Source organism: Doryrhamphus excisus, chromosome 4 (assembly GCF_030265055.1).
Source record: "Doryrhamphus excisus isolate RoL2022-K1 chromosome 4, RoL_Dexc_1.0, whole genome shotgun sequence".
Classification (NCBI taxonomy): domain Eukaryota; kingdom Metazoa; phylum Chordata; class Actinopteri; order Syngnathiformes; family Syngnathidae; genus Doryrhamphus; species Doryrhamphus excisus.
In genome coordinates this window covers 14166657-14179651 of record NC_080469.1, presented here as the reverse complement: position 1 = coordinate 14179651, position 12995 = coordinate 14166657, and the positions used below count along the sequence as shown (strand labels likewise).

The 12995-nt window shown below is 40.4% G+C and overlaps 1 protein-coding gene across 8 annotated transcripts in view; it reads left to right on the top strand.

Annotated features, from left to right (window-relative positions):
- erap1b (endoplasmic reticulum aminopeptidase 1b) overlaps positions 1–12995 on the top strand; it is a 21949-nt gene extending 8954 nt beyond the window's left edge. For 5 of the 8 annotated variants that reach the window (XM_058069954.1, XM_058069960.1, XM_058069952.1 and 2 more), the window contains 9 exons: positions 310–466; positions 2241–2425; positions 2513–2674; positions 2830–2970; positions 4198–4279; positions 6603–6691; positions 8786–8849; positions 8934–9216; positions 12600–12995. In XM_058069954.1, the coding sequence (XP_057925937.1) occupies positions 310–466; positions 2241–2425; positions 2513–2674; positions 2830–2970; positions 4198–4279; positions 6603–6691; positions 8786–8849; positions 8934–9026 (973 nt within the window). In that variant the 3' untranslated portion in view covers positions 9027–9216; positions 12600–12995. Of the gene's footprint in view, positions 1–309; positions 467–2240; positions 2426–2512; positions 2675–2829; positions 2971–4197; positions 4280–4770; positions 5114–6602; positions 6692–8785; positions 8850–8933; positions 9217–12599 lie in introns of those variants that run through there. The other 3 variants (XM_058069958.1, XM_058069959.1, XM_058069955.1) reach the window with 3 other exon arrangements.

Genomic DNA, 12995 nt, shown 5'->3' with positions numbered 1-12995 from the left:
GTTGATAATTACAAGCTTTGTAACTTTAAGAAACGCTGCTGGAGTGGCTGCCGGCACCAGACCAGCCCTCCTATGGTTCCTTGTTAAATGTTTAAAAGTGTACTCATTTGACTTAAAATGAGCAACAATTCGGTAAATATGAATTATGCCTTAATAAGATGTTGAATTTATAGTTGATGTGTGGTGACTGTGTATTATCTGACTGGAAATACCATTATAAAATGTCAAAAGTTTATTTTGAAGAAATTCTTTCTCCTTTTAATGATATAATATGACACTATTGACCTCTCTGTCATTCGTGTGTTGCAGCATTGGGAAGGTTGGCCTGGAAACTGCTCTTGACCTGTCTACGTATCTTTCCAAAGAGACTGACATCGTGGCTGTGAGTCAGGGCCTCGGACAACTCTTACTTATCTATAAACTGATAGAGAAGAGAAAAATTGGTCATCTCGAAAAAAGCATGAAGGTTAGCAAAAGGCAGCTTTGTGAACATTACACCTTTTTCAAATGTTTTTGTCTGTCGTGTGTGAAGCAAGACTCTTACCAAGCGTTGGTAATTAAGTTACGCAAGCAATGAATGAAATGTGGCATCACTGGTTTATTTCTGTGTATGGATGAGCCACATCCACGTTTGTAATAGTGATATGCTGGTGACTCGCTTCCTTGATAGGGAAAATTTGCCACTTAAACTAATGAATTACTTATGTTATTGTTAAACAGATTGTATAACCTTGTGCTATATGAGCATGCCAACACGTACACGGTCTAGGGACAGCAAGCATAATTACAGTTGAAAACAAACAAAAAATGGCTGCAACTACAGTATGTATTATGGACTATCAGTCGTACTCTTTTCTACTGCAGTGAACTTTGGTGCAGATTTAGTTCAGAGCTGGAGTTCAGCCAGTGTTGGCCGTGAACAGGTTCTGCATCAGATTAATTTTCTGTTGCTCTGGGGAGCTGTGTCATTACGTCGTTACATGTTACACCTCCGTTAAGGAAATAAGAATCAGTTGATAAGCACGAGTCACGCATGTTTTATACCAGTAAAGTTTATTATGTCACACTTCCGGCCGGAAAGCAATGAGGAGCTTTTACTTGGAAGATGACTCATCTTCTGTCGGGATTTGGCAAAAGAAGGTGGTCACCCTTTGTATAGGAGTGCCACCACAGGGACTTGTACACCGGCAGGACAATATGCTTACAAATGGCATGCTGTATATGGCAAAAGAAAATAAACCACAAACAACTTGACTTAAGTTGGGACTTAATATGCTAATTTTTGGCCCTTTGTATTGAGATATGGACTCTATAGAGCAGCTACACACGATAACCTGCAGAGAAAGCTTTCTAGATCTTCCAGAATCTGCTCCTATTCCATCTGTATTTCCTTGGATTTCCAAATTGGTCTGTTTTAATTTATTACACCAATGGCCCGCCTCCGGGCACGGCCACTCCACTGTGATTGGTCGAACTACTTGAAAAGGGTACGTACCACTGGTGTGGTGGAACTCAAGAGAAGCTGGACGTAAAGGCGTTGTCTCCACCCCGCCTGCTTGAGGAGGAGCACTCATTGTCGGATACACTTTGTCAGAGTCACCCCGGTGCTGTGGAGCTCAGAGGCCGAATGTGAGGGCACCATGTTTACTAAGTGCAGACAATCTTGGCACAACATTGGTAGTGGAATTGTGGTCATTACACGTTTAAAACCACTCCAGTAGACCCACCGATTGTGGTGAAAAAGGCTATTAACAACTCAAATTTCTAATTTGCATGCATGCAGGTAAGATGCTCCCTGAAAATAAGGATTTACTTATTGAAACTGAAAGATCAGGCTCAAGATAGCAATTCACGTCAAGTACACTGTCCGGCCAGGTTCAAACAAACACAGCCATAAATGCATGCAAAGAAAGTGACATATTCACAACAACAACATGATAACAACGTTTACTGATATTGGGTTGTGATGAGTATGATATGTTTTATGGCAGTCATAGCCACGGAAACCATATACACATGGCACAGAGATGAAGACGGTAGGCATAATATAAAAAAATCTAGAACAAACAAGAACAGGAAGGAGTAATTCAATGGTATTTTCCACTACAAAAATAAGATTAATATGTGTTTTTTGGTGTCATGTTGTACTTTAAACTGTAATTTAATATGTACTTTAAAAGTCAATTCCACATAGGTGATGGAATTTCCCTTATTTATAAACCATTGACTTCTGTTGGCAGATTTACATTGTGGAACTCTTCAAGGGCTTGATCAACCAACAGAAGTGGGATGACTCGGGTACTGTGTCACAGCGAATGCTGCGCAGCAACCTGCTGCTCTTTGCCTGCGTCAGGAACTTCACTCCTTGCGTAACTACAGCCAGCCAGCTGTTCAACATGTGGAAAGCCTCGGATGGCAACATGAGGTCAGAGGTCATGATCACACCCGCCATTCTCTCATGCATGAATGATGATGACATATGACGGGTAATTAAGATGTCTGTATTTCTCAGCCTCCCCGTTGATGTCACCATGGCTGTGTACGCTGTCGGGGCTCAAACATCGGAAGGGTGGGATTTCCTGTTTGAGAAGTACCGCCGGTCTGTGCAAATGTCCGTTAAAAGTCGCATAAAGACTGCCTTGACTTTAACCCCACTACATCATAAGCTCCAGTGGTACGTACCTTATGTCAAGCTAGTGTATTCTATGGTTACTGTGTTTTGAATTTTCAGAAGCTAAATAAAAACATAAAACCAAATATTTCTGTCAAATTGTAAAAAAAAAAAACAGCATTTCCTTTTTAATGTAGAACTCCTCCTTCTGTCTGCAGGATGTTGGAGCAGTCTCTCCTTGGTGAGGTAATAAAAACTGAAGAGCTTCCAGATGTGATGATCTCCGTCAGCAGGAACCCCCAAGGTGACAAACTAGCATGGGACTTCATCCAAGCCAACTGGCAGACCTTGATCCAAAAGTGAGTGGTGAGCCACCCTGTGAATGATTATTATGGCACAGGACGCCACGTTTGTTATCATGAAATTGAATAACATATAGGACAAGTGTGGACATGTGTTCTACTTTCATGTCGGCACTTTACATGGTCCACTCTGATTTCCAAACTCTCAGGGACTATTAGGTAAGAAGCCTTATCATTTTTGAATGATATCCAGTAGATTGCTGAGCATGCTGAAATCAGGTCAAGTCTGTGGCCCACTATTCTAATAAGTTTCTTCAGGCCCTCAAATTTTTAATACTTATATAATAAGCACAACCAAGTTTTAATATTACATGTGGAGTACCCCAGGGGTCGATACTGGGACCAAACTTGTTCAACTTGTATATCAATGACATCTGTAAAGTTATGTAAGATTTAAAGTTGGTAGTATTTGCAGATAGGCTGCACGGCGACGAGTGGTTAGCACGCAGTCCATACAGCCAGGAGACCCGAGTTCGATTCCACCTTCGGCCATCTCTGCACGTCGTTTGAATGTTCTCCCCGTGCATGCATGGGTTTTCTCCCACATTCCAAAAACATGCTAGGTTAATTGGCGGCTCCAAATTGTCCATAGGTATGAATGTGAGTGTGAATGGTTGTTTGTCTATATATGGCCTGTGATTGGCTGGCGACCGGTCCAAGGGGCACCCCGCCTCTCGCCCGAAGACAGCTGGGATAGACTCCAGCACCCCCCGCAACCCTCGTGAGGATAAGAGGTAGAAAATGAATGAATGAATGAATTATTTGCGGATGATACTACTGCCTTTTGTTCTGGTTGAAGTACAGAAGAGATCATTAAAATGGTCAGAGATGAAATGGTCATATTACAACAAAGGTTTAATAATAATTGTCAAAACAAAAATAATGCTGTTTGGTCATAGTAGAAAAGATACTTACGAACATGACAGTGTACACTTTGAAAGGGTGAATGAAAATACATAATAGGGGATCATAATAGTTGAAAAAATGAGTTGGAAATAGAAAAATACACCTTACACTGCTTTATGTATTAAAAACAGGAAGTGAATAAATGTAATAATTGTATTTTAATAGTAACCCATGTAATATGCTTGCCGTCTTTGTCCTCCTTTTGGATCCATGTGGATCTGTGAATCGAATTATGTTATGTATTCCATTGTAACTTGATGCATGTTCAAATAAAATGAAACCATTACCATTACCAATAACTGACTACTGATGTTGCAGGTTTGGACTTGACTCCTCCTCTATCATGCAAATGGTTACGGGAGTGACCTGCCATTACTCCACAATGGAAATGCTGGAGTCGGTAAGTTACAGTGTCCCCATTAGAATGTCTGGGAAGAATCAATACTTTTGTTTGAGCTGTATCAAAAGCACTACATTCAGCTGTGATCAGTTTTAATGAACACGGTCAGAGCGGTATTGACTCCTTTGTTTTTTTTTAAATGTGAAAACAATTTGCTCATTAAGAGGATAACCAAAAAAAAAAGCCATCAGGAGTCGGGTTGGGCATCGTTTGAATTTGAGCAATTGCAGTTCTGATTCCTCATTTCGAACGGAATGGAACAGAACAATGGTTGGGCAAACAGAGCCCCCCAAACATGCAAGGTTTGTAGTTTTGGTGTATTATCCTCCACAATGTCCACTTCCCTGCAGTGGTCATGCCAGCCTCAGTGGATAAAATGGCTACTTTAGTAGCATAATTGTGTTTTCAAACATTGGACTTAGTACAAGAAGGACACTTCTGAACTATTTAAACTATGCTTTGGTAAGATTCGGTTCTTTGCATGTGCTCAGGTGCAAAAATTCTTTGACTCTCTAACAAAGACAACAGGCTCAAGGATGAGCTGTATCCAGCAGGCGTACGACACCATCACTGATAACATCCGATGGACCAAAAGAAACCTCCCCACGCTGCAGTCCTGGCTGAGCAAACGCAACAGACGTGTGCATGAGGACTTGTAATGTTAACACAAAGGGGAATTATATCAATGATTTTTAGCCTTTTTCTTCTTCCTCTGATAGTTAACGCAAAATGTGTCAGGTGGGGCTGAATTTAAAATGTGGGTGTTTATATGTACAGTATCTTTATATGTAGTATATGTATATATGCATATGTACAGGGTGCCCCCCCCCCCCCCCCCCCAAAAAAAAAAAAAACAAGGAATTAAACAGCCACAGTGATATCACTGAAATGAAACAGTCAAACACATTAGTGGTAATAGTAGTCATGAAGATGTGAAGTACAATTGTATAATCGACTCATAGTTGAATGTGTTTATTCTTTTTTTTAAGAGCAAAGCTTATGGTAATCCTGACAAATAAACAAATCTCATCAGCGACTTTTTCCACCTGAAAGAAAAAGGCTAAAAGAGTATGGCCAGAGTATGGGAGTATGACCAATCACAGTGGAGTCCGGAACAGCAAAGCTACCTTCATTTATTTAGTGACGCTGAAAGGATTATTTTTAATTCTTTATTAACACAAATTAGGCCATGTTTACTGTATATTAAAATAGGCTGTTAATAACAAAAACAAGATGTTTTTGGTGTGGGAATGGTTCAATCTTCACATTTGTATATGGTTCGATGGCAACATCAATAGTCAAATCAGACTCCTCCAAATTGAAGAGTCAAATAGTCGACTCCTCTAAAACATCCTCATGATACTGCATCTGTGAAGCCATTTTAACCCTTTAAAGCATATTTTACTAAGGTATCTTTAAAAAAAAACAACAATAAAAACAAAAACAATATAATTGGTATTTAATTAAAATATGTATATATATATATATATATATATATATATATATATATATATATATATATATATATATATATATATATATATTGTGTCTTAAAAAAAAAAAACAGTCACAATCCAGCACCCTCCGCATGTACAGCTTTAAATGCGTGTCGCCATGGTAACTATGAACATGAGAAAGTACTTGACCTTGATGTTTTTGTACAGTTTTCTATTATTATTTTTTTTAATTAATTATGAAAATACTGCTTAGCCAATTTAATTTCCATTTCCACTTGTGGATGATTTGTGTAAAGATTGATCATTTTCTGTAGTGTACCATTTAATACCTGCAACATTAATATAATAATGAATTATTTTCATGAATATTAGATCTATATGCTTAAATATGAAGTTGATATGAAGTGCTGGTTCACATTAGGATTAGGACATTAGGATCTCCACTGAAGGAACGATGGGACATTTAAAGGGTGAGTTATTTTACTTTATTTGACTTTTATTGAGTTTCATTCTTAAATGGTTAACTTTTCTTTATACTACTAGTCTAACAGTTACGATTGTTTCCTTACTGTAAACATAATCATATCGTCTGTGATAAAAGTAGTCTGAGTTAAGGCTTTGTCACCAACGGTGGCCTTTACTTTTAAAAGTCCCAAAGTCTTCAGTCATAAATTCCTCTGATGGACCTTTAGCCCATACTAATAAAAGACACAGTATGATGTTAAAAAAAAACAACAAAAAAAACACTCAAACTTTATCCTTATACTTGAGCACATATCAAGTGAAAGCATTTGACTTATTTATTGACACGTATTGTGAAAAGCCTCACTTATCCTGCTTCACTGATGTACTTAACCCTTGCCCAGACAGGCAGGTGTGTGCCGCTCCCTGACAGCAGCACAATCACACTAGACGCTGAGGGCACACCTGAGGAGAGACGTCTCCTGGCTTCACGGTAAGAAACTCCTCTCTGCTTCCTCCACATTCACTTTCCGATGAACACATACAAAAGATCAGGCTGAGGGACGCATAAAACCACTTTGTTGACCAATTGTATAACCTATTTTTGGTGTATTGATACTTATATTTAGCATGGAACAATAAGAGCATAACAAAGCGGATGTTATGAAAACTAATATTACATTGGTATATCATTATAATCAATATAATACCAGTTTTTTACATTTAAAATATCATTTTCTGGTGTTAAAATATAGATTTTCCCCTGCATTTCAATGGGTTCTATTTTTAATAAACTGCTATATGCTCTAATTCCTTACATAAAGCTGCAGTAGTAGCAAGTCATGATCCCACAGATACTGACTGCTTTGCCATTGTTAAGATTTCTTACATGTAACAGCAATAAGGCTCCATTTTGCTATTTAAACACAATGGACAACCTTGCTAAATAGAGCTACCAACACTTCCTGTTACATATGTTTATGAATCATTTACAGAGTCTGATAAAGTCATTAGACAAAAACACTGTTTATAAAGCTTAATAATTCCAACCTCAAGCGGTACTGAACCCCATGGGAATAGATTGATCATTTACTGTACATAATTTGTATGTTATTGTTTACTATAGCTAAAAAGAGTTCTATTGACATTGGGAGTGTGTCCAGTCGAGTAATCAATGTAGTTATTCAGACGCTTGTGATTGTGTCAGGTGTCAACTTACACGTGCACCGATTCAGATTTTTTTGATTGTTATATAATATATTAGCATAACTAAGTGTTTCAAGCAAAAGCAGCTAGTTTTTTAGTATTGTTGTACACCACCTAATATGTTGGAAATATGATATTAACCACGTTTTTACACCATAAAATCAAGCATCCAACCAGCAGCTTGACTGTAAAAGGAGCTATAAAGCATGTTGTATCACTGCAGGGTGTTTCTTTTTTTTTTTTTTTTTTATAACAGCCCGTGAATGTTTATCTCTGCACATAGGTGGTCATAAAAAACGTTCTGCCATCATAATGACTTGGAGAAAATATTTATGGGTTCAAAGTGTTATCTATTAGATTAGAATACGTTGCTCTCAAGGGTTACAGAGCTCCGTCAAACCAAATTAATTAGCTGAATCCACTTTCAACTGTTCAACGGTATACACATACTTGGGTGTCTGGGGTGCCGAACAAATGTTTGTTGATTGCTTATGTCAGAAAATTTGTCTCAAAGCAAGCTGTTCCGATTTTGGCCCCATTATAATGTTGTCCTCACACTACAGTTATCATGTCAAAGCTAACAGCTAAGCAGCTAACAGCTAACAGCTCTAAGCAGAGCAGTGTCATAGGAACATAGGAACAGAGGGGATTCATTCTGTAATGTCTTGACCTCAAGTGAGAGGCAGGGTACACCCTGGACTGGTCGCCAGCCAATCACAGGGCACATATAGACAAACAACCATTCACACTCTCATTCATACCTATGGAATCGCCAGTTAACCTAGCATGTTTTCGGAATGAGACAACCCACTCACGAATGCGGAGAACATGCAAACAGAGATGCCCAACAGAGATTGTATTCGAACCTTCCGGATCTCCTATGTGACCCATACTAATCACTTGTCCACCGTGCTGCCCTGTGTTGATTCATCATTGCCAGATTTGCTCATCCCATAAAGGGCCATAGGTGTGCTGTGATGCTGAGCAGTAGCCTGGGTTCCTTTGCTGGTAGCTTTTGCTTTTCTTGTTTGTCCTGGTGTGTTTTGGTGTTTTATTTAGGGTTTTAGTTTTTTTTTTATCTTATTTAAGGGTCACGGTGAGGTGACAGGACGATAGCCCTGTAGTAGGGTTGGCTTTTGTTTTGTCTACTCCAGCGTATCAGGCCCTTTTCTTTGGGCACGGGAGGGTTTTTTTCCATCCCTTTTTTCAGTTTATTCATTAACAAACTTTGGTGACTTGACTTTCCCGCCTTCTGTGTCCTCTTTAAATGTGTTATGTTCCCCCGGGTCATACCAGCTGCACTTTGTCCGAAGTAGTCAAAAAATTAATATGTCTTTTAAGAGCTTTTTTTTTTAATTGACTGCAATGTATTCCCATTCAGGTCTGACTTAACGTCCATTTCAAACACCAAGAAGCATGTCTATCAAAAGCATTCCAGCGCTAGAGTAAGTCCGCTGTGCACCTCATGATTCCCACACTACCCATCAGTGTACCCCACTAAGTCAAACTCCATTGTTTTTCTCATAAAGGATTTTCCTGGCCATCTTCGGCATCGGCCTCCTCATCATGTTCTGCACCACCTTCTGCAGGGCGTGCAGCCGCCTAAGGCAGGAGCAGATTGAAAGGGAGGCGTGGAGGTGCAGCGAGCAAGACGGTCGCCCTCCTTCCATATATTTCATCCCCTTTCCCGGAAGGTTGTCACAGCAGGAAGATGAAGACCATCACAGGGGTCCTCGGTACAGTCAGGAAGTCTTCACACCTCCACAGTACAACGCCGCAGGCTACAATGGACCCCCTCCTTCCTATACTGAGGTAATTCTTGGGTTAACTGATACCACAGTAGTACTGACGCTGGTGTGGGGTTGAAGGTGTGCTTCATGTTGTTCTGGGACAGTGCACCGGAAGAATTATCTTAAATTAACATTGGGGAGAAGGCTGAAATAAGACAACATTTTTGGAAAATTAGTTTGCGAGAGGCCTAGTGGTTAGCGCGCAGGCCGTACAGCTAGGAGACCCGAGTTCGATTCCACCCATCTCTGTGTGGAGTTTGCATGTTCTCCCTGTGCATGTGTGGGTTTTTTTACGGGGACATTCCAAAAACATGCTAGGTTAATTGGTGACTCCAAATTGTCCATAGGTATGAATGTGAGTGTGAATGGTTATTTGTCTATATGTGCCCTGTGATTGGCTGGCGACCAGTCCATAGTGGCTCAACGATGTCACTCGAGCAGCCCGGCGTGAATGCCGAAAAGCAGAGCGCAGGTGGAAGAAAGACGGTCTACAGGTCTCCTATCAAATTCTCAAGGACAGTTGGAGACATTATCAGAATGTGGTGAAGACTGAGAAAACAAAATACCTCTCAGACTTGATATCAGACAATATTAACAACCCACGTGTTCTTTTTAAAACTATTGACTCTGTTTTAAATCCCAGTCCATCCACTATACTTGAACAATCATATGAAACGTGTGAAAACTTTATGCAGTTTTTTAAGGACAAGGTTGCATCTGTACGAAGTAATATATCACCCCCCTCTTTTAATATGCCCACATTGACACAGTGCTCTAAAGGTTTTTATCAGTTTGAACCGGTGTCACTGGCTTTTATCACGGAGATGGTAAAGGGTCTTAAGCCTTCTTCTTCCCCCATCGACCCAGTCCCACCTCGCTTTTTTAGGGAGGTGTGGCCAACCGTGGGTCCTTCTGTGTGTGCCATCATCAACAGTAGCCTGGCCTCTGGTACCGTGCCATCTTTCTGTAAAAAGGCTACTGTTGAACCTTTGTTGAAAAAAACTAGTCTGGATCCTTTAATTTTATCAAATTATCGGCCAATCTCTAAACTGCCTTTTATCTCAAAGATTTTAGAAAGAAGTGTTCTTGCACAGATGCAACCTTTTTTAGATGAGAATGGGATTTTAGACACTTTTCAGTCAGGTTACAGGGCTTTTCATAGCACTGAGTCTGCACTTTTAAAGGTTTTTAACGACCTATTTTTAATAACTGACTCTGGTGGTTCAGCCATTTTAGTGCTTTTAGACCTGACTGCTGCTTTTGACACAGTGGACCATACCATTCTTTTATCTCGCCTGGAGAACTGTGTGGGTGTCAGGGGGTCTGCTCTTGAGTGGTTTAGGTCGTACCTGTCAGGGAGATGCCTTGCCGTGGGACTTGGGGGATCTTACTCCTCCACTGCTCCGCTTGACTGTGGAGTTCCGCAAGGATCAATTCTTGGGCCCATTTTATTTGCCCTCTACCTGGTCCCACTTGGCGCAGTACTTAAAAAGCATGGCATCTCCTATCACTTGTATGCGGACGACTGCCAGCTGTACTTGCCACTCGCAAAAAATAATCATGCCCCCCTGACACCCCTTCTTGAGTGCTTAAGGGATGTCAAGGCCTGGTTGGCTCACAACTTTTTAATGCTTAACGAGGAGAAGACCGAAGCTATCCTCCTCAACTATAAAGGCCCCCCTACAGACTTCGGTCCCCTCCAAAACAACATTCGTCCCTCAGCCACCAGCCTTGGCGTCATAATAGACAGTGATTTTAAACTCAACAAACAAGTTAATGCAGTTATAAAATCCTGTTTTTATCATCTTCGGCTTTTATCTAAAATTAAATCTTTTTTATCTTTGCAACACTTTGAGCAAGTCATGCACGCTTTTATTTCATCACGTCTGGACTACTGTAATGCACTTTACTCTGGAATTAGCCAAAAGTCTCTCTCCCGCTTACAGTTAGTCCAGAACTCTGCGGCACGGCTTTTAACAGGAACCAAAAAGAGGGAGCACATCACCCCAATTCTGGCCTCCCTTCATTGGTTGCCTGTTCGTTTTAGGATTGATTTTAAGATTTTATTGTTTGTTTTTAAGGCGTTGAATGGGCTGGCCCCCAAATACATCTCGGACCTCATCCAAGTTTACTCTCCAGCTCGGTCACTGAGGTCCGAGGGCCAGCTCCAACTTGTGGTGCCCAAGATGAGACTTAAGACCAGGGGGGACCGAGCCTTTTCTGTGGTCGGCCCCAAACTATGGAACTCTCTGCCCTCCCAAGTAAAAAAGGCCCCCAATATCGAAAGCTTTAAGTCTCGTCTTAAAACCCACTTTTATTCTCTGGCTTTTAACTCAGAGTGAGTCGTATGGTCCTGTGTCTTTTAGTTCTTTGTTTTTATTGTAATTGGTTCTATTTTTTATACTTTTATTGCTTTGTTTCTTGTTTTTAATATTTTAATATCTATTTTATTATTTTATTTCTTAAATGCTCTTTTAGTTTTGGATTATTACTTTTTATTTTTACTCGTCTGTGCAGCACTTTGGAAACTCTGTTTATAAAATGTGCTATATAAATAAAGTGGATTGGATTGGATTGGATAGTGTACCTCTCGGCCGAAGACAGCTGGCATAGGCTCCAGCACCCCTACGACACTCGTGAGGATAAGTGGTAGAAAATGAATGAATGAATAGCATTGGGGAGTAGTCAAGCCACGTGTTGCTTTGCATGTGTATATATTGAGACCCCCATTACAAGACCCCCCCCATTAGATTATATTAGATTATATTAGATTCAACTTTATTGTTATTGCTCATGTCACTTGTACAGGGCAACAAAATGCAGTAAGCGTCCAACTAGAAGTGCAATTTTATAAGTACCTTAGTAGTAAGTAAATGTAGAAATAGAATAGAGCTGTAAATGGACAGATCTATGTACATGATACAGTGTGGATATATACAGGGATATAAGTGACTAGAGTATGGCAATTGCAGATTATATAAATTATAAACAGTATGATCTATGAATGCAACAAGATATAACAGTAATATGTACAATAGTGCAATGAAGTAGTGCAATGAAGTGATTGGGGGGGCAGAGTTCAGTGGGGGATGTAAGTAGTGGAAGGGGTGGACAAGTGGGGGCAGAGTTCAACAAGGAGACAGCTGTTGGGAAAAAGCTGTTCCTGAACCTGGTGGTTCTTGTCCGTAAGCTCCTATAGCGCCTCCCTGAGGGTAGGAGGGCAAACAGTCTGTGCGCTGGGTGGTATGAGGCCTTAGCAATTTGTGATGCCCTCCTGAGACAACGCTTCCTGTAGATGTCCCCGATGGCAGGAAGTGGGGCTCCGGCAATGCGTTACAAGCGTCAATAGATTTATGTCAGTGTGTATTTCCTTGTGTCTGACTGTGGTCTTCCGTTGTGTTCCAGCTGGGATGTAAGCCTGAGGATCTGCCGCCTGCGTACACAGAATACAACATCAACCCAATCATAGCGCCGGCTCACATGGATGCGGTCCAATCTTCGACACACCCATAAGACACTGCAGCTGTGAGCTAATGGACACAGAGTCTGATTATTGCACTGGCATCACTGGACTTTATCTCAAATGTGAGTGCGGGAATGAAGATAAGAGAAAAATGATGGACGCTGCTGAGTTGGCACCAATCTCCAGTACCCTTAGAATGGCCCTAAAGTAATTTAACTACTGCACAGTTTGCTTTTCCATACATTTTTAGGAGCAAATCATTGTATAAATATTTCTACAAAAGTAGCTGGTCTACTTGGGTGAGTAAACTCATAATTTTTTATGCTCCAAAACAAAGA